Source organism: Arachis hypogaea, chromosome 19 (assembly GCF_003086295.3).
Source record: "Arachis hypogaea cultivar Tifrunner chromosome 19, arahy.Tifrunner.gnm2.J5K5, whole genome shotgun sequence".
Taxonomy (NCBI): Eukaryota; Viridiplantae; Streptophyta; class Magnoliopsida; order Fabales; family Fabaceae; genus Arachis; species Arachis hypogaea.
In genome coordinates this window covers 32,557,943-32,585,356 of record NC_092054.1, presented here as the reverse complement: position 1 = coordinate 32,585,356, position 27,414 = coordinate 32,557,943, and the positions used below count along the sequence as shown (strand labels likewise).

Genomic DNA, 27,414 nt, shown 5'->3' with positions numbered 1-27,414 from the left:
ACATGTTACTTATGTACATGTACTTTATGATAATTGAATCATTATAACCTTATGTACATGTACCTTATGATAATTGAATCATTGTAACCTGTGTTAATGTACTTTATGATAATTGAATCATTGTAACCTATGTCCAAGTAAAGATTCACATGCAAAGCCATCATACGTATAATTGTTTAATGAAATTTAGGAAATTCAACTGAAACATACAATACTTAGTTGGTACTTAGGAAAGTTTAGTCATACATAAGTAGTTAAAGTATACTTGACGAAAGATAACTGATACATAGAGAAAACTAACTACACCACAACTACTTCCTCGCTATCCACTTTCCAAAGTTCACAAGGTTCTTGCATTTCTTCGCGGCCTTTTTGAACACAGACAGCATGTATCGACTCACGCTACGACGCGGTGGATCAATCCTGAGATTGTAGCCTTTGCCTGTCTCAACTGGAGTACTTTTGTCACCTGTATATAATACAATCAGACCAAGTAAGTATATAGTATAATCAACCTTAACTAATATACCATACATGAATATAATATCATCAATTGACCAAATAAGCGTATAATTTAATCATTCCTACCCAACAAACCATACAATACTATGATAACATCAATTGACTGAAGAAGTAAAGCAATGTTGAACCTGCGTCATTATAGGATTCTTCATCCTGGTCCATGTCCTCATCTTCTTCCTCCTCCGTGTCCTCGTCCTCATCTCCCTCGTCTTCCTCGTCATTTAGCTCATCCACTAAGTACTCATCAGTCTCATGCTCAAATGTCTTAGCATTTTCTTCAATCAAAGTCATCGAAACACGGTTTGAGTTTTGACTATTCAGAACTCCTCGACCACCGTCACTCCTACTAGAATCACCAAATACAAACCCTCCAGAAGCACCCGAGTAGGTGAGAAATGGATACCTCGCGTCAAACGAATGCCTACCCACCATAAAGTCGGCCTGATGGCCATGTTGTGCTTGGCCGGCATCTGAGGCCATGAACCCAAGCAACTGGCTAAAAGAACCTCCGTCCCTTGAGTCAAATTGTGGCGTAACCCAATGCTGCTGATGTATCGGGAACAACGTAGTAAACTGTGTCTGAGGTACATATTGGCTTGTGGAATGACGTTGTTCTTCTGACGGTGGAGGTGGAGGTGGAGGTGGAGATGGCGGTGGAGGCAGCGGTGACTATGGCTCCTGCTCTTCATTTACATCATCCATAACCTGGTCACCCTCAACATCCTCTTGGACCACAAGATCCGACAAGTTCAAGTGATCGCCATACTTTGAACGGTACCAGTACATATAAGTATCTAATGGCTGCTGCGGAGCCATGGGTTCCTCAGTAAGAACATGATTATACCTGTTTGTCCACTGCATCACCCAAAATGAATGACTCGTGGCTGTGGCCCAGTTTAGATTCTTAGGACTAGTTAAGACTTCTCCGTGTGTCCGGTCTAGATTCCGTTCCTGATGAGGAACTCCCTGAATGAAACCGAACTGTCGTCTAAACCTGTCGGTAGCATGCCATTCAATACACTCAAAAGATACCAACGGAACCGTTGCACTCCAGATCACCGAGTGCATATAGATTTCTGCAGAAATTATGTCCGGATCAACACGATCAACAGAATATGCAACCCACAAAAACTGGTAACAATAAAGCAAACAAATAATTAAAATCCAAATAACTAAATCACTAGAATTGACCCAAATAGAACGTTAATGCAAACACACCTGGCTTTCCTGAAGATCATCCAAGGCCTTCCTAAAATGAGCAAGCTTGAGATATCTATAGACTCGGTCTCTACGCTTCCAGTTACGCCACCTAATATAACGCATCTCATTAACACAATTGGATTTTAAACATGAAGATACCAGGTAAATGTAAGATAATGTAACCTGTTTGCAAGCGAAAAATTACGAGGTTCCCTAGGAACCGGCACTAGATATGGTAGGCGCATCCATGCCCAACACAGTAGAAGTGTTAGCGGACCATCGATTTCCTTACAGTCAAAACGTGATGCCCTGCATAAACTCCTGTACAGGTGTGCTAGGCATGCTGATCCCCAACTATACTGTCCAATACTAGCAAAATCACTCAGCAGAGGTAGAAACTTCCAATGGACAGATGCCCCAGACTTGTCTCCAAACAAGATCGTACCGATCAACAACATGATGTGGCACTTAACGTACACCTGTATATTGTTTTCATCAGTCAACTGTAATCGTTCTTTTAAATCCCGTAGCCACGTCAGTTTTATGCCGCTTCCTCGACAATCCGACTTTTTCGGTGCAACCCCAAATTGGTGCAGACACTCCGCCTCTAAGGCTTCAAAACTACTCAAAGTCATCCCTGTCACTGGAAGGCCGTCGGTCGGAAGACCAAAGATCATAGCCACGTCTTCCAGTGTCACGGCACATTCACCAACCGGAAGGTGCAAGGTATGTGTGTCCGGGTGCCACCTTTCCACTAAAGCATTTACCAGTGCTTTCTGACATTGAACTACTCCAATCTGGGTGACATGGTAAAACCCAGTTGATCGTAAATGCTCCTCCACTCTCTCATTGTACCGATCCGGAGGGACAGGGTGATCACATGTCAACATCCGTAAACCCTACAAAAACATAGCACAAGCACGATTCAAATTACACAACTATCATACATAATTTTAAAAAATCTAATTAAAATATATAACTATATTGAATCTGATTTACTAAGTAATAACATTTTCATCTATAATTTTAATTAATGTACATAGAGCCTATATCTAACTTACTGCAGATAATAATCACTAATACATACTTTCACTTTCTATCTAACTAATAATGTTCCAATGTAATAATAATAAAACCTCAACTAAAATAACATACTTCTGTCCATTAAAAGGCTAACAGAAAACAAATAATTAGTACCAAAAATGCAAATACATTATACTACACAGATCCTAATTTACTATTTGAAATTATCAACATTATTCCAAAAAAAAATATACACCGAAAGTATCCTAAAATTATAATTTTTTTAATTAATTATAACAGTTAACTAATTAATTATTACTTCTAAAATTATTATAAAAAATTATAAACAAGTCATTTTTAATACCAATCTATTATATTGGAAAAAAGTCTAAACAAAAATTACTTATTTTTAAACACACATATTTCTAACTATTACTTAAACATATAACCATAAATTCTTAAAATTAAACATAACAGTTAACTACTTAACTCTAATTTCAAATATTATTAAAAAAATTTATTAACAACTGATTTTTAATACTGAACTATTCATATTCGAAAAAAAATAACTAAACAAGAATTAATTATATTTAAACCCCCTTATCTAACTATTATTTAAATACATATTTCTAAATTTTTAAATTTAATTAGAACAGTTAACCACTTAACTATAATTTCTAATATTATTACAAAAAATTCTAAACAACAATTTTTTTTACTTCTAATCTGTTATATTAAAAAAGAATCTAAATAATAATTAACTACATTTAAACATATATATTTCTAATTATTATTTAAACATATATTCCTAAACTTCTACAATTAACCATAACTTCTAATATTATTCCAAAAAATTCTAAAAACTAATTTTTTAATAATATATTATATTACAAACAACTCTAAACAAGAACCAACTACATTTACACCTTATTTAAACATTTATTTTTAAATTTTTATCAATAAAATCATACACTAACTCATATATATATTCTTCAGTTCAACTCCTAACAACTATAAATATAATTAAATTTCTAAAAATAAAAAATATAATTCTGAAAATATAAAAGGGATTTAACAAAAAAACTTACATAATCAGAATAGCTGAGATATTTTACAATGTGAAGTTTCGGACGATTAACATTTCTAGATTTTGATTTCTTTGACATTTTAGCTTTTTTTTCCTCAAACAGATGAAGCTGAAAACGTTGAGGGAGGAAGAAGATGAAGTTCTGTATGCTGGGTGGGGAAGGAAGGGAAAGTGAATTTCCTGGGTACGCATGCAATGACTCTTAAAGGAGCACCGTCTGTGGAGAGCACCACGCCAACGACACGTGGCCTAGGAAGAGCAAATCGGATGGTCCGCTTTTGGAGGAGGAAATCGGAGGGTCCAAGTTCTTCTAGGCAACTCACACGGTCCGATTAGTGTCTTCCTGACACCACAGCCTGATAAAGTTCCCCTGCTCTCCATATCCGCGTCCTACACTAATGTAGCCTGCATAAGAAAATTAATTTGCGGATTTTTCTTTCTCTTCCCAATCTGACAATGAGTGTATTACACTTCCTTATCTCGTGTGTATTTATTTCAACCAAGTCTTGCCCATATAAGTTATAAAAGAGTAATTTTGTTATTTTAAAAATTAATAATGTTATTCTTGTATTGTGTGTATTAAGAAAAAATTTCAAGTGTATCGATACATTAGTATTTCAGTGATTTTTAATCGTTAATTTTAATTTTAAAAAATATATATAATATATATAATTAAAATTTACTAAAATCCAATATACTTGTATACTTAAAAGCTATCCAATATATACTACAATGTGTTATAAAATAACTAAATAAATAAATAAGGAAGAGGTAACAAATATAAAATATAAAGAGAGGGAAAGAAGTATTGCAACATAAAAGAGAGAGAGAATTGTTTATTGCTTTTTGTGTGTATCTTTCTTTTGCCTCAGTACATGTATTTATAGGCACACAAGAGGTAGCATATTCAACTCTCATTAAACTCTCATTAAACTCATCTCTCTTGAGAATGTGAGCCGCTCATATTAAATGATGGTCATCCACCTCATTTGATCTTATCACAACACTCCCCCTTGGATGACCATTTAGGATTATTGTCTCGTTAAAACCTTACTAAAGAAAAACCCAGTGGGAAAAAACCTTAGTGAAGGAAAAAGAGTACAACATCCTTTAGTGATAGGGACTGCCTCATTAAAAACCTTGTCAAGAAAAACCCAATGGGAAAAAATATGACCAAGGAAAAAAGAGTACAGTCTCCCCCTCATGTCAACATCAGTTGATGTCTCGAAATCAGCGCATCCCAATCTCATGTACCAATCTTTTAAAGGAGGATTCTGGGAGTGACTTTGTAAATAAATCTGCCAGATTGTCACTTGAGCGGATCTGTTGGATATCAATTATCCCTTGATTTGAAGATCATGAGTGAAGATGAATTTGGGAGAAATATGCTTTATTCTATCACCTTTGATGTATCCACTTTTAAGCTGAGCAATGCATGCTGTATTATCTTCAAACAGGACAGTTGGAGCTATCTTATGATCAATCAGTCCACATGATGACAGAATATATTGAATCAGACTCCTCAGCCAAAAACACTCGCAACTAGCTTCATGAATCATCAGTATTTCAACATGATTAGAGGAGGTTGCTGCTATCGTCTGTTTCGTGGACCTCCATGATATAGCTGTACCACCATATGTAAATAGGTATCCTGTTTGGGATCTCCCTTTATGTGGATCAGACAAGTGTCCTGCATCTGCATAGCCAACTAGGTTTGACTTGGATCCATAGGGATAAAACAATCCCGTATCAACCGTTCCATGAAGATATCGAAAAATTTGTTTGATTCCACTCCAATGTCTTCTGGTTGGAGAGGAACTATATCTTGCTAGTAAATTCACCGCGAATGATATGTCAGGTCGCGTATTATTAGCAAGATACATTAGCGCTCCAATGGAACTAAGATATGGTACTTCAGGACCAAGGATATCTTCATTCTCTTCTTTAGGACGGAATTGATTCTTTTCCACATCCAAAGATCTTACGATCATTGGGGTACTTAATGGATGTGACTTATCCATATAAAATCTTTTCAAGATCTTTTCTGTGTATGTTGTTTGATGAATAAAGATCCCACTTTTTATATGCTCGATCTGCAGGCCGAGACAAAATTTAGTTCTTCCAAGATCTTTCATCTCAAACTCTTCTTTTAGAGTTTTTATAATTGTTGGAATCTTTTCATGAGTCCCAATGATATTTAAATCATCAACGTACACAGCAATTATAATGAATCCAGAAGCAGTTTTTTTTATGAAAACACACGGGCATATATCATCATTCTTGAAACCGTTTTTGGCCAAATACTCAGTAAGACGATTATACCACGTTCATCCAGATTGCTTTAGACCATATAAAGATCTTTGCAATTTGACTGAGTATAACCCTTGCGAATATTCATTGGATGGTTTAGATATCTTTAGTCCTTCAGGGACTTTCATATAGATATCCCGATCTAATGAGCCGTATAAATAGGCTGTTACCACATCCATTAAATGCATATGCAGTTTATGATATGCAGATAAATTGACCAAATAACGCAACGTTATCGCATCCACTACAGGGGAATACGTTTCTTCATAATCTATACCGGGCCTCTGTGAAAAACCTTGTGCCACAAGTCAGGCTTTATAGCGCACAACTTCATTTTTCTCATTTCGTTTTCTCACAAATACCCACTTATATCCAACAAGTTTTACATCTTCGGGTGTACGGACTACAGGTCCAAAGACTTCACGCTTTACAAGTGAGTCTAATTCAGCCTTCATGGCTTCTTCCCATTTTGACCAATCATTCCTTTGTCGACATTCTTCGACTGATCTTGGCTCAAGATCCTTATTTTCATGCATGATATTCAATGCCACATTATATGCAAATATTTCATTGACAATTGTCTTATTTCGGTCCCATTTCTCTCCTGTAAAGACATAATTTATTGAGATCTCATCATTTTCACAATTTTCAGGTACCTGAACGTCTTCTGGCGTTAACACTATATCAGAATTTTGGACAACTGCAGGTGTCTTTACTATGTCTTTTTCAACAGAAATCATATTTACCTCTTTTCTCTTTCGAGGATTTTTATCTTTGGAACCGACAGGCCTGCCACGCTTCTGGCGTGTATTTGCTTCCGTGACTATTTGTCCTACTGGGACATCAATTCGAATTGGGACATTTTCTGCTGGTATATAAGATTTGGTTATCCTCTTTGTATCAGAAAATGCATCAGGCAATTCATTTGCTATTCTTTGCAAATGTATAATCTTTGGAACTTCCAGTTCACATTGCCCTGATCGAGGATCCAAATGTATCAACGATGATGCATTCCAATTAAGTTCCTTTTCAGGAAGCTAATTCTCTCCCCCTAATGTTGGAAATTTTGATTCATCAAAATGACAATCAGCAAACCGGGCTTTAAATACATCTCTAGTTTGTATCTCAAGATACCTCACTATAGAGGGAGAATCATATCCAACATATATCCCCAATTTTCTTTGGAGTCCCATTTTGGTACGATTAGGTGGTGCAATGGGAAAATATATCACACACCTAAATATTCTTAAATGGGAGACATTTGGCTGCTGGCCAAAAGCTAATTGCATAGGAGAGAACCGATGGTAACTCGTTGGCCTCAAACGAATACGTGCTGCGGCATGTAAAATAGCATGCCCCCAAACCAAAGTTGGGAGATTTGTTCTCATAAGTAAGGGTCTAGCAATCAATTGGAGGCGTTTAATAAGTGATTCTGCTAACCCATTTTGTGTGTGAACATAAGCTACTGGATGTTCAACACTTATTCCATTAGCCATACAATAAGCATCAAAAGCTTGGGAAGTAAATTCACTAGCATTATCAAGACGAATTACTTTGATTGGATTTTCTGGAAATTGTGCTTTTAATCGAATAATTTGAGCCAGTAATCTCGCAAACACCATGTTGCGAGAAGATAATAAACACAAATGTGACCATCTCGAAGATGCGTCTATAAGGACCATAAAATATTTAAAAGATCCACATGGTGGATGAATAGGTCCACATATATCACCTTGAATCCTTTTTAGGAATTCAGGGGACTCAAATCCAATCTTTATTGGTGATTGCCTTAAAATTAACTTCCCTTGAGAACATGCAGCACAACAAAATTCACTAGATTTAAGAATCTTCTGGTTCTTTAGTGAATGTCCATGAGAGTTTTCAATAATTCTCCTCATCATGGTTGTTCCCGGATGACCCAATCTATCATGCCAAGTTATAAATTCATTTGGGCTAGTAAACTTCTGGTTTACAATGGCATGTGATTCAATTGCACTAATCTTGGTATAATACAATCCAGATGAAACTGAGGGTAATTTTTCTAATATAACTTTCTTATTTGAATCATGAGTTGTAATACATAAATACTCATGATTTTCCTCATTCATTGTCTCAATATGATATCCATTTCGGCGAATATCTTTGAAACTCAACAAGTTCCTCAGAGACTTGGTAGATAATAGTGCATTATTTATTATAAATTTTGTTCCTCCAGGAAACAAAATTATAGCTCTTCTGGAGCCTTCTATCACATTGCCTGAGCCAATAATAGTATTAACATATTCTTCTTTTGGCACAAGATGGGTAAAATATATATCACTTTTAAGAATAGTGTGCGAACTTGCACTATTCGCAAGACAAATATCTTCAGAATATATCCTTGCCATTTTTCTTTAAACACAAATGATAATAATAATAAAATGAGTAGAAGTACATACAAAGTAAAATTATTCACATGAATAGTTAGCAAACACACATATTAAACTATTCCATCATTGATCAAATAGCCAATATTTCCTTTAGAATCCTTAAAGAAATTAGATACATCATAATGAGTGGTGAAATTTTCATTATTTGAAACAAAAATTATTTCCTTTCCTTTGTCATCCCTTTTCAAGGATGCTTGATAAAGATCAACTAGTTGCCTTGGGCTACGACAGGTACGAGACCAATGGCCCATTCCACCACAACAGAAGCATTTATCCTCAATTGATTTACTTTGCCCATTATTTCTTTCTTTATCCCACTTCTGGTGAGATCCTTTCTTGTGAACATAATTTCTTTTCCTTCCATAATTTTTCTTGTTATTAAAAGCTTGCCATTTACCTCTTCTGGGGTAATTTGCCGCATTTACTTCAGGAAATGGAGCGGCACCAGTTGGGCGCGCTTCATGATTTCTTAAAAGTAATTCATTGTTGCATTCAATAACAAGAAGGCAAGAAATTAATTCAAAATACTTTTTAAATCCTTTTTCTCGATTGCTACTGCAGGAGCACAATCGAGGTATGGAAGGTCGAAAAAATTTTCTCTAACATATCGGGCTTGAGGAAGTATCACCGTCTTTTGATGATTGTATCTTTCTTCAAGGCCTTTCCACAGATCTACAGGATCTTTTAATGTGGGATATTCATTTTTCAATCATATGTCAACATGACGACAAAGAAAAATCATGGCTTTGGCTTTATCCTTCTGGGATGCATTATTTTCAGCCTTAATGGTATCTTCATGATCCATTGAATCAAGATGGATTTCAGCATCTAATATTCATGATAAATAATTGTTTCCAGATATATCAAGAGTATTAAATTCAAGATGAGAGAGTTTCGACATAATGAAAATTTGTTACCTGAGTCTTCCTAAAAATTTGATCAGAGTCTTGTGCTGATAACGTGTTATAAAATAACTAAATAAATAAATAAGGAAGAGGTAACAAATATAAAATATAAAGAGAGGGAAAGAAGTATTGCAACATAAAAGAGAGAGAGAATTGTTTATTGCTTTTTGTGTGTATCTTTCTTTTGCCTCAGTACATGTATTTATAGGCACACAAGAGGTAGCATATTCAACTCTTATTAAACTCTCATTAAACTCATCTCTCTTGAGAATGTGAGCCGCTCATATTAAATGATGGTCATCCACCTCATTTGATCTTATCACAACACAATGCTATACATATTGCAAAAGATTTATTTATTCATTTGATCTCAACTTTTATTACGATTTAATGATAATCCTTAAAGAGCATTTCTAACGATACTATAGAGAGTGCCAATTGGCTGTTTTGTCAAAAGTAAATGAATCTTTTTTTTTTTATTAGAACAACATCATGGAGCATGGTAACTCCCTCACTATCTATAGTCAAAAGCTGTTTCAACTCTAATGGTAGCATATCTAAAAGTAAATGGAATTTATCCGTTGAAAAAGAGGGCAATTGGACAGGAGCATCCTCAGAGGGACTTGGTAAAGGTGGCCAATATATGCTTGTCATATATCATGAAATTTGGAGAAAAAATTAAAAATAAATGTGAATCGGATATAGTAAGCATTGGAGCAATCACATGATATTATACTAATTACACGTCTCACAATTTCTTCCAGTCTTTTCTAATATTTTTCAAATTTCTCCAACAAAAATTTTTCTAATATTTTTGTTCAAAAATAATCCAAAAACACTACCCAACAATATCATCATCAAAATATAATTCATTATTCATGTAATATAAATATATACACAATGTGGCATTTTTTTTTCGGTAAAATATTTTTTTGGTCTTTGAAATTTGGCAAAAATTTTAAAAATACCCGTAAATTTTATTGTTTCAATTTTGTCCTAAAAGTTTTCGATTTGCATCAAATATATCTCCGACAGCTAAATTTTCAAAAAATTTAAAACCAATCCAACAACAATGCATGACAATTATGTTCGATTTACTTGTGTTGAAAGTTGTTCTTATAAAATTGTTTGGTCCTAAATTTTTTGAAAAATTAGCTGCCAAGATATATTTGATACAAATCGAAAACTTGTGGGACAAAATTGAAACAAAATAAAACTTAAGGATATTTTTAAAATTCTTGCCAAGCTTTAAGGACAAAAAGTATATTCTACCTTTTTTTGGGGTTACCCAAGTTAAATAAATTAAAAAAAAAAGAGAGAGAGAAAATAAAAAACAGACAAGCAAAAAGAAAAGAGAGCCTAACTGCCCAAGCAAGACCATCCAAGGCTCCAACTGCAGCAGAGAGTGCAGCTCAGAAGGGAGAGTAACTACTAATTATAGCATTACATGTTAAATAACTCTACATTCTTACCGCAATGTTGAAATTTTTTGGAGAATGAGGTGTTGCTACCATCCTTCTCTTCAAAGTCAAAATTGTCATAATTGAAGTGTTTGAATGTATTGTATTATCAAATGTACAGGGAATCAGCCTCTTTATAGAGGAATTACAGAAATAGAAATAACTAGAAAATAGGAAAGAAAGGAAAAATACTAGCCTAAAATAAAGGAAAGATTTCTAATCATAAAATCCCTAAAATTAAGCTAAACCCAAAAAGGAAAAGATTTATAATTAATTCTATTTACATAAAAGATTCAGGAAAGGAATTAGGAATCTGATTTTGATTTGATTTAGTCAACACTCCCCCTCAAACTGGCTTGAAGATATCATTTATTGACAGCTTGCTTATTATGCTATCAAAAGTCTTCTTGGGTAATCCTTTAGTTAGAATATCTGCTAATTGTTCCGTGGTTGGAATATATGAAATGCAAATCTGTCCTCTCTCAATCTTTTTCCTGATAAAATGCTTGTCAACTTCAACATGTTTAGTTCTATCATGCAACACTGGATTATGGGAAATGGAAATTGCATATTTGTTGTCACAATACAACCTCATTGGTGGAGAAATGGAAACTTTTAGTTCTTGTAGGATTTTCTCTACCCATATTGCTTCACATATTCCATGAGCCACTGCTCTAAACTCAGCTTCTGCACTACTTCGTGCCACAACACTCTGTTTTTTACTCCTCCAACTAACCAGGTTTCCGCCAACAAAAGTACAATACCCAGATGTTGACCTTCTATCCATGACATTCCCAACCCAATCTGCATCTGTATAAACTTCTACTTGAAGATGTCCATGCTTTTTATAGAGTAACCCTTTCCCAGGCGACCCTTTTAAGTACCTTAGGATTCTAAAGACAGCATCCATGTGTTCTTGACCAGGTGAATGCATAAACTGGCTTACCATGCTCACAGCAAAGGCTATATCCGGGCGTGTATGGGATAAATAGATTAGCCTCCCTACCAATCGCTGATATCTCCCTTTGTCCATTACATTTTCTGGTTCAGCTGGCTTCAATTTTAAGTTAAGCTCTATAGGTGTTTCAGCAGCTTTACAACCAAGTAATCCCGTCTCTTTTAAAAGATCTAGGATGTACTTTCGTTGGTTCATAAAAATGCCTTCCTTAGACCTTGCAAATTCAATTCCAAGGAAGTATTTTAATGAGCCAAGTTCTTTGATTTCAAATGCTTTGGCAAGCTTCTCCTTCAAGTCTTTTAGCTCCAAAAAATCATCACCTGTCAGAATAATGTCATCCACATATACAATTAAGATGACAGTTTTATTAGCTGCTGAATGCTTATAGAAAAGTGTATGGTCAGCTTGGCTTTGAGTATAACCAAGTCCCTTCACCACCATTCCAAGTCGTTCAAACCAAGCTCTTGGGGATTGTTTCAATCCATAGAGAGATTTCTTTAGTTTGCACACTTTATTCCTCCCTAGTTCAGCTTCAAATCCAGGTGGAAGTTTCATGAACACCTCTTCCTCTAGTCCCCATTCAGGAAAGCATTCTTTATATCCAATTGGTGTAAAGGCCAATTGTAATTCGCAACAAGAGATAAGAGAATCCCGCACAGAACTGAGTTTGGCAACTGGAGAAAAAGTCTCTCGATAGTCTACTCCATAGGTTTGTGTATATCCCCTAGCTACTAACCTAGCCTTATACCTCTCTATGCTTCCATCAGCATTGTACTTGATGGTAAAAACCCACCTGCAGCCAACCAATTTTGTATTCTGTGGCAGATCGACAATCTCCCAAGTTTCATTTTTCTTGAGTGCATGCCACTCTTCCATCACTGCTAATTTCCAGTTGGGATCATCTAGTGCTTCTTCTATGTTCCTAGGCTCAAACAGATTTGTAATTTTAGAAGTAAAAGCTCGATGTTTTTTAGAGAGATTTTGGTAAGAGACATAATTGGAAATAGGATGGTTGGTGTTGGTTTTAAGTACTTTTTTGGTGCAGGTTTTGGTTTCTTTCCTAAGGGCTATTGGCAAATTATTATTAGAAGTGACAATTTCAGATTTACCTCGAAGTTCCTGAAGTACTACAGTTGGGCCGTCTTCCGGGTTTTCAGATTGGGTTGGTACAGAGATGATGGGCTGGTCTCTAGTCTTCTTGGGATATTTCCGAACATAACACCGAAGCTCATTTTCTTGTGGTATTTCTTTTCCTGTTTGGATTCCAACTAATTCTGGCACAATTTCAGAATTGGTTTTCACATCTTGTTTTGCAATTGTTTCAGAATTTACTTGATTAGTGAAAGTTGTATCCTCAATATGTAAGATAGGAGTGGGTAAAGGTTCATGCAAAAAAATTTCTTTCCTTAGACTCTCCCCCTGAAGAGAATTTTTTTGAAAAAAGGTTTCATGTTCCAAAAAAGTAACATCCATACTTACATGAATTTTCTTGGTGTGTGGATTGAAACATTTATAACCCTTTTGACTTGGGGAATAGCCAATAAAAATACATTTTTCTGCCCTTGGATCAAGTTTACTTCGATATGAAGGTGTATGTAAAAACACAGTGCAACCAAATACTTTTAAAGGTAAGTCAGAATGCAACCTGCATGCTGGAAAATTCTTTTTGAAAGTATCCAACGGTGTGCAGTAATTTAACACACGTGTGGGCATTCGATTTATGAGATAAGCTGCTGTTAGAACAGCATCTCCCCATAAATACTTTGGAATATTACCCTCAAACATAATGGCACGTGCTACTTCAAGAAGGTGTTTATTCTTCCTTTCAGCAATGCCATTTTGTTGGGGTGTATTGGAGCATGTAGATTGATGTTGAATACCTTTCTTTTGAAGAAATTCACCAAGATTTTTATTAAAGTATTCAGTGCCATTATCACTTCTTAATATTGAAATTTTTGTGTCAAATTGTGTTTCTACCATTGTTGAAAAATACTGAAAAATTTTAGAAACCTTAGATTTTTCATGCATGAGATAGATCCAACATAGTCGTGTGTGGTCATCAATAAAAGTTACAAACCATTTTTTTTTCAAATTGAGTTATTTTTGATGGACCCCATACATCACTATGAATCAAGTGGAAGGGTTTAGATGCATGATAAGGTTGAGAGTAATAAGGAGCTCTATGGCTCTTTGAACGAATACAACTTTCACATTTAAGTAAGGAAGAATCAATATTTTTAAACAAACTTGGAAACAAGTGTTTGAGATATGGAAAACTAGGGTGTCCTAGTCTATTGTGCCAGAGAATTATTTGGTCCTTTATAGGCATAGAACTTATACCACTAAATCCTTGAACTATTTTATCCTCCGAAATATCCTCAAAGTGATAAAGCCCATCCATCATCTTAGCACTGCCAATCATCTTTCCCGAAGTCCGGTCCTGAAAAATACCATGAGTATCAAAGAATGTCACAGCACAATTGGAATCCTTGCAGATTTTACTAATAGAGAGAAGATTACAAGAAAGCTTTGGTACATGTAGGACATTTCTTAGGTCAATGTTTTTGGACAGTTTAATTGTACCTTTTCCAGCAATAGATGAAAAACTACCATCAGCAACTCTAATTTTTTCATTTTCAAAGCAAGGAAAATAAGTTTTAAATAAAGGGGAGAGACTGGTCATATGGTCAGATGCACCTGAATCAATAATCCATGGTGCATTCAAGTTTGAGGTACAGTTAAGGGACATAGGAATACTAAAATTACCTGTTTGAGCCAAAGAACCACTAGGAGTACTAGACACAGAACTGGAATTTAACAACCTTATGAGCTGCTCAACCTATTCCTTACTCAATGATGATTTTTCAGCCTTATGAGCAATTGGAGTAGGAGTGGTGTTCTCCTTCTGTTCAGGATTAATGACTGAGGAACTGTCAACCATAGCTATAAATCAGAGGCACAGTGCAGAGATCCTGCTCTGATACCAAATTGAAGTGTTTGAATGTATTGTATTATCAAATGTACAGGGAATCAGCCTCTTTATAAAGGAATTACAGAAATAGAAATAACTAGAAAATAGGAAAGAAAGGAAAAATACTAGCCTAAAATAAAGGAAAGATTTCTAATCATAAAATCTCTAAAATTAAGCTAAACCCAAAAAGAAAAAGATTTATAATTAATTCTATTTACATAAAAGATTCAGGAAAGGAATTAGGAATCTGATTTTGATTTGATTTAGTCAACAGTCATTCAACTGAGACGCTTCTCTTGTCAGACACCACCCTTTCAGCTCTAGAAACCGGATGACTACTCTTGCTACTACTACTACTACTACTACCAGTTGCATCTTTCTTAGCGACGGAACGTTGCATGATTCTTATGGTAATTCCACCCAAATCGAAATCTTCCTTCAAGGATTTTGTTAAGAACCTGATGTCTGTGTCTGAGAGCTGAGTCTTCCCACGCACAAATGCAACAAACGTAGGTGGCCGAGCCTTGACCTGAGTGAAATACTTTATCTTTGGCTGTGCTGCCTGGTCTTTCCATGAATGCCGGCTCATAACCTGATCAACAAATGAGAGAGGAGAACCAAAGTAAGAAAAAGAAAATTACTGCCAGATTCAAGTGATTTTAGATGAAGTTTATTGCCTTTTGCAACCAACGGTTAAGGCGAGCGGTTGGTAATCTTGAACACCATTTTTCGTATGTATCAATGACCCGGTTCAAGACAGCAGTCCGGCCCCTTCCCTCCAGAGCTGAAATGAATACGACTGGGATTCCTGTTATCTGTTGACAGTTGCCAAAAATCAATGCTGAATCACAGAACAGACGACAAGTCTTGTTTATTGTTCAGTGTTCATCCTCAATTTTCTTCTGTTTGGAAATCATTGCTAATTATAGCATCATGTCCAAATACCTAATTCTGACATCTAGAACACTTCAAAGCCTGATGTCAAACACAACAATCTAGAATTAATGTCAAGCTTTGTCAAAAAGACAAACCTGGGGTATAACTGTTTGAATTTCTTGAAGAACAGCCTCCATAACCTTCTCATAGGATGATGTTTTGTCTTTGCCTCTCAGAAGGTCCATCTTGTTCACAATCACAACCAAGCCGCGCCCCTCTTCCACTGCCCTTCGGGCTATAACCACTTCAGCATGCGTCATACTTCGCCTAGCATTTACAATCTGATATACAGACATGAGACAACTAAGAAAAATAACACTCCCTAGTTCTCAATCACAAAAATGTCTTTTTAGCTTAAACTTCTGGTTTGTGAACACTGAACAGAAGCAAATGAAGTAAATTACAACAATAGGGCTTATGAAAAAATGCAGTTGTTCAAAATGTGCAATATGTACACCATACCTCTTCTGCATCTAGCACCAAAGCAATTATATGAGCTCGGAGTAGACTCTTTCTTGATTGCATAATGCTCAAGGATGCTGCTCCTTTCTCCTGTTTTGTCCTGTGCAACCACCCAGCAGTATCAACCTGAATGGCAGGACAAAATTCAAAAATTTTAACAATACTAGATGTTCACTTAGGAGCTATTTATTACCCCTAACGCAAACCATGTCAGCCTGACTATCAACCACCTTTTATCAAAATATAGGTTCCAATGCTGACAATTTATACTCATTCCAGCTTACAGATTCTGTTATGTTCAATGATTAAACATATAACTGATGTACCAAGAAAATATATGAAAAGAAAATTGAAATTATTGCAAGTTGGGAATGACTTTATCATGAAGACCAGGCAATATATTACAACCAACATCCTGCTTTTCTCTGTTATTGATCTTCAACTCTATTGATAGTCCTAAGTCCATAACAAAATATCTAGGGAACGTACCAGATAAATTGTTCTTCCTTGAAATTCAAACTCTGTCCTGATTGAGTCTCTTGTGAGACCAGCTTCAGGACCCACAAGAACACGATCTTCTTGTAACAACGTATTGAGTAAGGTTGATTTCCCAACATTTGGGCGCCCTACAATTGCCAACTGCAATGGAAGCTTACTTTCTTCAATCTCAGGGGTGCTACCATCCCCAATGCAGCTATTGTCGTGATCACCGTCATCTAGGTCTATATTAACAAGCATGAATGCAAAATTAGATGGCAACAAACAATGATGGAATGCAATGCAGCGAGATTAGAATTGAGTTACCATTGAGGAGACGAAGCATATGTTGGTGGAGCAGAGGTCTAAGACAGTGATAAAGGTCCGGCATACCAAGGCCAGTCTCGGCAGATATAGCAATAGGATCCCCGAATCCTAACCGGTACAATTCATTGGCAGCAGAGGCTAGCGAGCCATCAGAATCAAAGAGTGATTCGGATTTATTCATGGCAACGATGGGTTTGATTTGAGGACCATGCCTGCGGAGCCACTTGGCAACCTCCAGATCAAGAGGATGAAGTCCAGCTCTTGCATCAGTGACAAAGAGAGCCAAGTGAGAGTTGTGTAAGACATTAGCAGTAATGGAAGCAGTTCGGTGGAGGATGGTGCCGGAACATGCTTGGGCTTCAAGGCCTGCAGAGTCCAACACTCTGAAGCGAAGGTCACCCAACTTGGCAAGTCCCTCTCGGATGTCACGTGTGACATGGTCCTCCGGGGTATTGTATACCAGAGCCTCCCTCCTCCGAATCAAACGGTTAAACAATGCAGACTTTCCTACGTTGGGACGTCCTATAATCAGCACCCTTGGGAGGTGCTGCACTTCAATTCGAGTAAAATCCAGAGAAGACTTCTTTTCATGGGTGCAGAAGCACCTGGGAATCACATGAAGGGAGGTGAAGGAAGGTGTAAGGTTGCGGCTGCGAGTGCCAGTCCTAATTCTCAGAAGCACTAGGCGAAGCATTCTATCAACCAGGTGGTGCGCGTCACCTAAATAACTCTATCATTCATATATCCATTCTGAGAGCATATGGCAATACTATCTTCCTATCACACAGCCAAAAACATAAATTAGCAAATAATCTTTCAATCTTATACTAAAATATTCAAATTTCAATGATAAACCTAAATTAGTTTAAAGCTTCAATCAGACCAAAACCATAATCGGCAAAATTTATCTTCATTTTTATAGATGGATTCAGTTTCAATCCCAAGGAAGCACATATTATAAAGAGAGCCATAAATAAACAAATAAATAATGTAATAAACTTACAAAGTTAATAAACAGAGTCACAGTATAAATAGATGTAATAAACAGTAGTGGCAGCGAAAGCATAGCGGCGAGGGAGATGAGAACAAAGAGCACGCAAGTAATGGGATAGGGAGAAAAGGAGAGAAAGGCATTGGGGGAAATTGCGTGGGAAGAACAGAGGCAGTGAAGGTGAGAGCAGAGCAGTGGCAGCGACAGCACACCAGCGGCGACGAGACTAGCTGGCGTGGGTGCTGACGCGGACAGTGGGTGTTAGAGATAGAAACTTATAAAGTGAGTGAGGCTTATGAGCAAGGTTCTGAAAACCAAATCGGTCATCGAACCGTTCTAGCTATTGATGATTTATTGGTTTAATCGTAATTCAACCGAAATAATCATTTTATAATAAAATAATAATAAAATATATAAATAAATCCAATAAACATAATCATAATCTATTGTAAACCTTAAAATGTCATCTAAATTAAAAAGTATTACATCAAACAAAATGTTATAAACTCATTCAAGTACAAATTCAAAAGTCAAATAACGAAATTATAACAAATGTTTTTTAATTGATACTATCGTTTATAACTAAAACAAATATAAGTTATCAATCAGACACAAATTATACAACGACAAGAACAATTATAAGTTTATAACACAGCAACCCAACAAGTTAACAAATTATAGCAAATTATAAGACACAAACAATTAAAAAGTTATAGCAAATTATAATAAAACAAGAACACGAACATGAACTAAAAATCACAATAACAACAAGAACAATTAAAACACAGTAACATCACAACACCACCAATAGGAACAACTAAAACACAGCAACAAAGTGAGAATAACTTGATACGTGTATGCTCAAAGAATCAAAGGCTAAGCTTCCATACACATAGTGGTAGCTACTATCACTGGGAAAGTGAAGAACACCCAAACGAAGGAACCTTCAATCACAGCTTAAAACAAATTCACAATTCCCTCAAATTGAAGCAGCAAGCAACTTGAAAAGGAAAGCACCAAAAACCAACTTCCAAGTAAAAGATTCACATCACCCGTCCCAACCAGAAATAAAACCAAATCTCAAGAACAAAGAGATCTAAAACAGTGATCATTGAAGGGAAAAACCAAGGTTCTGAGAACTGGATCGGTCATCGAGCCGTTCTAGTCACTGGTTGACTGATCCAACCGGTTCAACCGTGGTTCAACAAAAAAAATCGTTTTATAATAAAATAATAAATAAATTATAAACACAACCCTAAAAAGGAAATGCAATGTGATCAACTTTACTCTCGTCATGTTTGCATCACTTTTATCTACTCTTTAGCTGATATATCATGTAAAACTTGCAAATTTTCCTAATCATATCACCATTCCTTACAAGTAGAAAAGTTGCTACAACTATTTTTGTTATAACACACTTCAAGAAAAACCTGGAATACAGTTTAGCAGTCAACTCTTATGTTTTCCATTTGAACACAAGTCCCATGTTCAAGTAGCATTAAACCAGAGCTATACAGCCATAACCAAGAGCCCTTTAATCTGGAAATTTAGAATTGATTTCCATGAAGATCTATCTATTAATGACTTGCATCTAAAGAGGCTTGAAATTGGGAAGAACACAATTGAGGTAATCCATAACTGAAATCAATAATTCGTCAAGACAATCACAATCTAAACACAATTAAGTCACCAAAACAGTTAAACACAACACAGCAGCAGATCGCTACGCAAAAAAATCACAATATACAGAACAGCCAGCACATCATACGCAAACAAATCACGACATACAGAACACCAACACAGCCAGAGCTAATCAATAATCAAATAATCATTCAATAAAAAGTTAAACGCAGAAAACATTCAATGATCATCCAAATTTCAATAATCACAATCTAAGTACAATTAAATTTAAATCACAAAACAAAACAGTAAAACACAACACACAAAATCAGTAAAGAACCAGAGCTAATCACGAATCAGTAAAGAACCAATAATCAGTGAAGAACCAGAGCTAATCACAAGACATTCACTAATCAATAAAATCACAACACACAAAACCGGAGGTAATCAGAGACCAGAGCCAATTACAGACCAGAGCTAATAACAGAAACAGAGCATAAAAAAGAAAAAAAAAAAGAACAACTGAACAAGTGAAGAACAAGCGAGCACTGAGCCACTGACCTTCGAAGACGACGCCGACAGACCGTTGATTGACGGACGACGCCAACCAGACGACGGCGAGAAGATGAAGACGAGGGCTGGGCCGAGCTCGCGGAAGAAGAGAGCAGGGGTTGCTCCTCATGGGACCAGTGGCTACACAGACGGACGGCGGCCGAGCCCGACGGACGGATGGCGGCAGTAGCTCGACGGACGGGCGGCGGCAGTGGCTTCAAGAGAGGCTAGGGTTGGAGAAGGGGGAATGACTGTGATTCAGAGTTCTGCTCGAGGTTGAGAGGAGAGAGGAGTGAGAAGTGAAGTGAGAGTGAGAGGCATGGTTCAGTATTTCTGCCAAAACGACGCCGTTTCTTTCAAACCAACCGGTTCCCGGTCCATTCTAACCTGTCAGGACTGGCCAGTTTAGCGATTCTCCATCGGTATCTAACTGGATTAGGGCTGGCAATTCATACCCTACCCGCGAGTACTCAACCCGGTCCAACCCGTTCGGGTAGGGTAGGATACGGTCTGGGTATGCCTGCGGGTAGGGTAGGGTACGAGTTTAGGGTGTACTCTACCCTACCCTACCCGCACCTCAAATATAACACATATTTTATAAAAATTAGGTATATAGTGAAGAAAGTGAGAGTTAAACTCACAACCTCTCTTATGTAATGACTTACAATAAGTGAACAACCACTAAACTAGTTAGTTAATTTAGTGATTTAGAGCATTAGTTTGTTATTTTTTATGTCATTAATATGTAAAATTTGAAATTATTGAATTTTATATTTACTTTTAAAAAATTTGATATTTCTACGAGTAGGGTAGGGTAGGGTAGGGTTTAGAACTTTAGGGTGCGGGTAGGGTTAGGATTGAGAGATTCTCAACCCGCGGGTAGGGTAGGGTAGAGTTTTAATAGAATTTTAAACCCGCGGGTAAACCTACCCTACCCTAACCATTGCCAGCCCTAAACTGGATTGTTAATATCATCGGTTCGCGATTAGATCAGTTCGACCGGTTGGTCCGGTCTGACTTTTAAAACCATAAAAAAACCTCAAAAATCACCTTTTGTTGTAAAATAAATAAATAAGGAAGATATAAATATAAGATAGAGAGATATAAAATTCTAGTATTAATGTTCACCAATATAATTATCTTGATATAATAAAAGTGATTTATATATATTACTAATATAAGTAGTATCGTATGTAAAGAGAGAAGAGTATAAAGAGAGAGAATATTGTTATTGCTGTGTGTACTGTGTTGTTTCAATCGTTGCTTCTACTATTTATACAGGTGACAAGCTTTTGATTTCAACCTTCATTAATTTTAAACTTGCCTTGAAAAGTTATTCCTTCAGCATAGGAAAGATTAGCCGCCCAATTTCATAAATGGGCATTCAATACGTTCTTATCACAACTAGGGCTGTCCATGGATCGGATCATATCCGTAGATCTGCGGTATTTATCCGCATCCGATCCGATAATTGCGGATATGATCCGATCCGTAAACTGATCGGATAGGATAGGATCCGATCCGCACATATTAAGGATCGGATTGCAGATTTCTGTGCTGTATCCGCGTATCCGATCCGCGGATCCGCACAAAATAATTAAAAGATAAAAAAATAAAAAATATATATACGTTAGTTACTTTGTGTTGCAGCCACCTAACCTAACCCTAATCTCATTTTCACATTTTGCACTTCACGTCTTCACCCTTCGTCCCTTCCCTTCCAGCCTTCCTTGTTCCTTCCTTCACGGCGCTGAAATGTGAAAGCCTGAAACAAAGTGAAACCCAAATCTCCAGACCCCAATCTCACCCATTCACCCCAATTTCTGAAACCGCTCACCCCGCCGTTCACCCCCTGACACCCAATCTCTCAGACTCTCACCTATTCTGCCGTTCACCCCACCGTTCACCCCGCCGTTCACCCCCTGACCCCCAATCTCTCAGACTCTCACCTATTCTGCCATTCACCCCGCCGTTCACCCCCGCCGTTCCTGCCTGCGCTGGTCGGTTTTCTCGTCAACGTTGACGACGATGTTCAGATCCTTGAGCAGGCTGTTATGGCGTTGAATCTTGGATCTGGATCTGGATAACATCGAAGACGGCGAGCTCTGGTGGAAAACCTTGATGCTCAAGAACCAGAGCAACACTAGCAGCAGCTGCTTAGATTCTCTGGTGGAAAAACCCCCAATCTCTCACCCCTAGGCCCTAATCTCTTCACCGTGTTCAGGACTTCAGGTAATTTTCATGAGTAACCTGCTGAATTGAAATGCTCTATTTCTCTGTTCTGTATTTGAACTCAATTTTTTGACTTATTTTCAATACATAATAGTAACCTGTTGTAATTACCCTTACTGTTATTGTGTTTTTTAAAGAATTCTGCTCATGTTATTGTTTATATGAATTATGTGAGATGCTGGTGTTCTATTCTATGTTTGTATGATTTATGTAATTATGTGAGATGTTTCTTGTAGGATTGTGTTGCTTGAAATGGCTGATAAGCAAGCAGTTACAAACAATACAAGTGGATCTAAAGTAGGGAGCATTCCTACTCCACCAAATGTTGCTGCATCGACACCTTCTGAGTCAGCAAGGAGAGGGGAATCAGTGACTAATCTAGCCTCAAGTGATGCTCCTACTGCTGGAACAGAGACACAGACAGGCCAGCCAGGTAAACGAAAGGCTAACAGGCTCCCTTCTATTGTTTGGGATCACTTTAAAAAAAATACGGAAGAAACTAAAGCTCAATATAAACATTGCTTGAAATGGTTACAATGTCATAGTCGTAGGGATGGCACCTCTAATCTAAAAAAAAATACATTGGAACTTGTGCGAAGAACCCAAATAATCATGTTGATAAAAAACAAAAAACCCTTGTGTTCACAAATTCTAATTTAGATGAGCCACCAACATTGAAGGCAGTAGACTTTAACCAGGAGCGGTGTAGGCTTTCACTTTGTAAGATGATAATAATTGATGAACTCCCATTTAAGTTTGTAGAAAATACTGGATTTAGAGACTTTTGTGGTGAGATGCAACCTCAATTTAAAATCCCGAGTCGTCAGACAGTTGCTAGAGATTGTATGCAATTGTATATAGAGGAAAAGACCAAACTTAAATCCCTCTTGGAGTTGAACCATCAGATGATTTCTCTAACCACTGACACTTAGATATCTGTTCGAAACATGAACTATATGTGTGTAACTGCTCATTACATTGATGATGGATGGACGTTGAATAAGAAAATATTGTCTTTTAACTTGATTGCTGATCATACTGTGTTACCATAGGAAAAGCGTTAGAGAAGTGCCTAAAAGATTGGGGTATTCGGAAGCTTTGTACTGTAACTGTAGATAATGCTAGTCCAACTTTGTTGCTGTGAATACTTTGGTTAAAATTATGCGAGAATGGAATGGTTGTACTATGTTGGGTGGGGAATTTGTCCATCTGAGATGTGCTGCCCATATTTTGAACTTAATTGTTTGTGATGGTTTAAAAGATTTAAACTCTTCTATTGCTAGGATAAGAACTTCTTGTAAGTTTGTGAAGTCCTCTCCATCTAGATTAGCAACCTTTAGGAGGTGCGCACTTGAGGCAAACATTACTAGTCGTCAAATGATTATTCTTGATGTGCCAACTAGGTGGAATTCTACTTATATGATGTTGGAAGTGGCTAAAAAGTTCGAAAAGGCATTTGCTCGTCTTGCGAGAGAAGATGCTCATTTTGAGAGATATGTTGATGATGAGGGGGGCTCCTAGTGATGAAGATTGGAGTAGAGCTCGTATTTTCATGCGGTTTTTGCAAATTTTCTATCATGCAACTCTTTCATTCTCTAGTTCTTTGAATGTAACTTCAAATACTTTTTTCCATGTATTGTGTAAGATATTATGCACTTTAAATAAATGGATTGTAAGTGATGATTTGGTGTTGCGTGAGATGGCATCAGCTATGAAAGCTAAGTTTGATAAGTATTAGGATGATTCTGATCACCGTTACTCTTCTTCTTCTTCTTTCACTTCAAGTGACAAAGCCAATAAACCATCTTTAAATTATCTAGTGCTTGTTGCTGTGTTCCTTGATCCCCATTATAAGTTGGAATATATTCAGTTCACTTTGTCTGAGATGTATGGTGAAGGTGAAAAGTCTTCAAGGATCTTCAAAAAATTAAAGGATATTATTACTAAATTGTTTGAGCAATATACCATATGGAATCCTCGCCCCCCTCAAGATACTCAAGATACTAGCTTTTCTTCCAATACTACACCAAATCCGAGTTTAGACACGAGTGACATTGATAGCATTATGATTGAAGACCCTATGAGCAAGTGGAAACAAACACAAAGGATAAAGTTAAGTGAGCTCAAGAAGAATGAGATGGATAGGTATTTGGAAGATGAAGTGGCAGAAGATTTTAGTGAATTTGATATATTGAGATGGTGGAGAGGAAAGACTTTGAGGCATCGAATTCTGTCTTGCATGGCTAGAGATATATTAGCCATCCCTGTTTCTACTGTGACGTCTGAGTCAGTTTTTAGCACCGGAGGTCGTGTCCTTGACCCTTATCGTAGTGCTTTGAGTCCCACCACTGTAGAGGCTTTAATTTGTACTCAAAATTGGTTAAAACCTGCTAAGATTTTGGTTGAGCTTGATGAAGGAGATGCTGCGGTTGATTCAGGTATATAATGAATTGGTTCATTTATTTTTCGTCATTATTTATTCTTTATTCTTTATTTTATCCCATTGGCTTCGACATATTTGGTTGTTTAATTGAATAGAATTTTCTGGAGTTACTAGTGCTGGAGATCCTGAAGTTCAAAGTCAATTACATCCTCTTGAACCATCTTAGGTATTATAAGTTTATAACTAAGTACTTGTATTAGTGTATAATAACTTAGACTGTTTTTTTGTTCAATTTATTCTAACATGTTTCACTAATTTTTCAATATGTATTATTTTAATAGGAATACACGATTCATGATTGCTGCTGATGTCTGCTGCCTGCTGATTTAAGAAAGGATGGATCAAGTTGTTTTATTTTTAAGTAGCAAGAAACTTCATTCTCAATGTTCTTTCAACAATCTTAGATTTTAGTGTGTTATAATCTTGGATCAAGTTGTTTTATTTCTGCTGATGGTTGATAAGCATTTGCAGATTGTTTAGATTTTAGTGTGTTATAATGTTGCTGTTTTATTTTAAATGAGGCTTTTAGTATTTTAGTGCTTGTTGTTTTTACTTATTGGAAGTGTTTGTTGGAATGTTTGTTATTATATTTACTTATTTGTTAGTTTGTATGTTTTAGTTAGTAGTTGTTAAACTTGTTATTTATGTATTGTATTATTTTATTTTTGTTATTTAGAAAAAAATTGATTAAAATTATTTTAGGAACAAATAGATTTAAAAGTGTGAAAGCAACATTTTTTATTGAATTTTTTACTTAAAAAAATAATAAAAAAATGAGCTTAATCATGCGGATATATCCGCAATCCAATCCGATCCGATCCGTAAATGTGCGGATCGGATCCGACACTCAAAAACGCGGATATTGTATCCGATCCGATCTGATAGGAACTGTGCGGATCGGATCGAATTTTCGGCCATATCCGATCCGATCCGATCCATGGACAGCCCTAATCACAACACTCCCCTTTGGATGCCCATTTAGGATTATTGTCTCGTTAAAATCTTACTAAAGAAAAATTCAATGGGAAAAAACTTTAGTGAAGGAAAAAGAGTACAATATCCTTGGAGACTACCTCATTAAAAACTTTGTCAAGAAAAACCCAATGAGAAAAAATCTGACCAAGGAAAAAAGAGTACAGTCTCCCCCTCTTGTCGACATCATTTAATGTCTCGAAATCGGCGCATCCCAATCTCTTGTACCAATCTCTCAAAGGAGGATTTTGGGAGTGACTTTGTGAATAAATCTGCCAGATTGTCATTTGAGCGGATCTGTTGGACATCAATTGTCCCTTGATTTTGAAGATCATGAGTGAAGAAGAATTTGGGAGAAATATGCTTTGTTTTATCGCCTTTGATGTATCCGCCTTTAAGTTGAGCAATGTATGCTGTATTATCTTCAAACAGGACAGTTGGAGCTATCTTATGATCAATCAGTCCACATGATGACAGGATATATTGGATCAAACTCCTGAGCCAAAAACACTCGTGACTTGCTTCATGAATCGCAAGTATTTCGGCATGATTAGAGGATGTTGCAGCAATCGTCTGTTTCGTGGACCTCCATGACATAGTTGTTCCACCATATGTAAATAGATATCCTGTTTGAGATCTCCCTTTGTGTGGATCAGACAAGTATCCAGCATCTGTATAGCCAACTAGTTGTGACTTGGATCCATAGGGATAAAACAATCCCATATCAACCGTTCCATGAAGATATCGAAAGATTTGTTTGATTCCATTCCAATGTCTTCTGGTTGAAGAGGAACTATATCTTGCTAGTAAATTCATAGCAAATGATATATCGGGTCTTGTATTATTAGCAAGATACATTAGCGCTCCAATGGCACTGAGATATGGTACTTCAGGACCAATGATATCTTCATTTTCTTCTTTAGGACGGAATTGATCCTTTTCCACATCCAAAGATCTTACGATCATTGGCGTACTCAAAGGATGTGACTTATCCATATAAAATCTTTTCAAGATCTTCTCTGTGTATGTTGTTTGATGAATAAAGATTCCATTCTTTATATGCTCGATCTGCAGGCCGAGACAAAATTTAGTCCTTCTAAGATCTTTCATCTCAAACTCTTCTTTTAGAGTTTTTATAATTGTTGGAATCTCTTCATGAGTCCCAATGATATTTAAATCATTAACGTACACAACAATTATAATAAATCCAGATGCAGATTTCTTTATGAAAACACATGGACAGATATCATCATTCTTGAATCCATTTTTGGCCAGATACTCAGTAAGACGATTATACCACATTTGTTCAGATTGCTTTAGACCATATAAAGATCTTTACAATTTGACTGAGTATAACCCGTGCGAATATTCATTGGATGGTTTAGATATTTTTAGTCCTTCAGGGACTTTCATATAGATATCCCGATCTAATGAGCCGTATAAATAGGCTGTTACCTCATCCATTAAATGCATATGCAGTTTATGATATGCAGATAAACTGACCAAATAACGCAATGTTATCGCATCCACTACAGGG

General features: G+C 36.5%; 2 protein-coding genes across 5 annotated transcripts; both read right to left on the bottom strand.

The window, feature by feature from the left end:
• Positions 1–1,191: 1,191 nt before the first annotated feature.
• Positions 1,192–3,911, bottom strand: LOC140182233 (serine/threonine-protein phosphatase 7 long form homolog). The gene is made up of 4 exons (XM_072228373.1): positions 3,834–3,911; positions 1,906–2,621; positions 1,741–1,831; positions 1,192–1,653 (listed from the first exon to the last, which is right to left on the bottom strand). Exons 1-4 carry the CDS (start codon positions 3,909–3,911, stop codon positions 1,192–1,194), a joined length of 1,347 nt encoding a protein of 448 aa, XP_072084474.1.
• A 10,144-nt stretch (positions 3,912–14,055) lies between these two features.
• On the bottom strand, positions 14,056–20,579 carry LOC140181998 (uncharacterized). Of its 4 annotated transcripts, none has more exons than XM_072227931.1 (8): positions 20,240–20,556; positions 17,068–17,844; positions 16,753–16,985; positions 16,264–16,389; positions 15,897–16,082; positions 15,543–15,680; positions 15,324–15,457; positions 14,056–14,334 (listed from the first exon to the last, which is right to left on the bottom strand). In XM_072227931.1, the coding sequence occupies exons 2-8, from the start codon at positions 17,759–17,761 to the stop codon at positions 14,313–14,315; spliced, it is 1,533 nt and encodes a 510-aa protein (XP_072084032.1). In that variant the 5' UTR covers positions 17,762–17,844; positions 20,240–20,556; the 3' UTR covers positions 14,056–14,312. The 4 variants fall into 4 exon arrangements, with proteins under 4 accessions (XP_072084032.1, XP_072084033.1, XP_072084030.1 ...); XM_072227932.1 differs by having other exon boundaries at positions 17,068–17,840; positions 20,240–20,530; XM_072227929.1 differs by lacking the exon at positions 14,056–14,334 and having other exon boundaries at positions 14,814–15,457; positions 20,240–20,579.
• Positions 20,580–27,414: the final 6,835 nt, after the last annotated feature.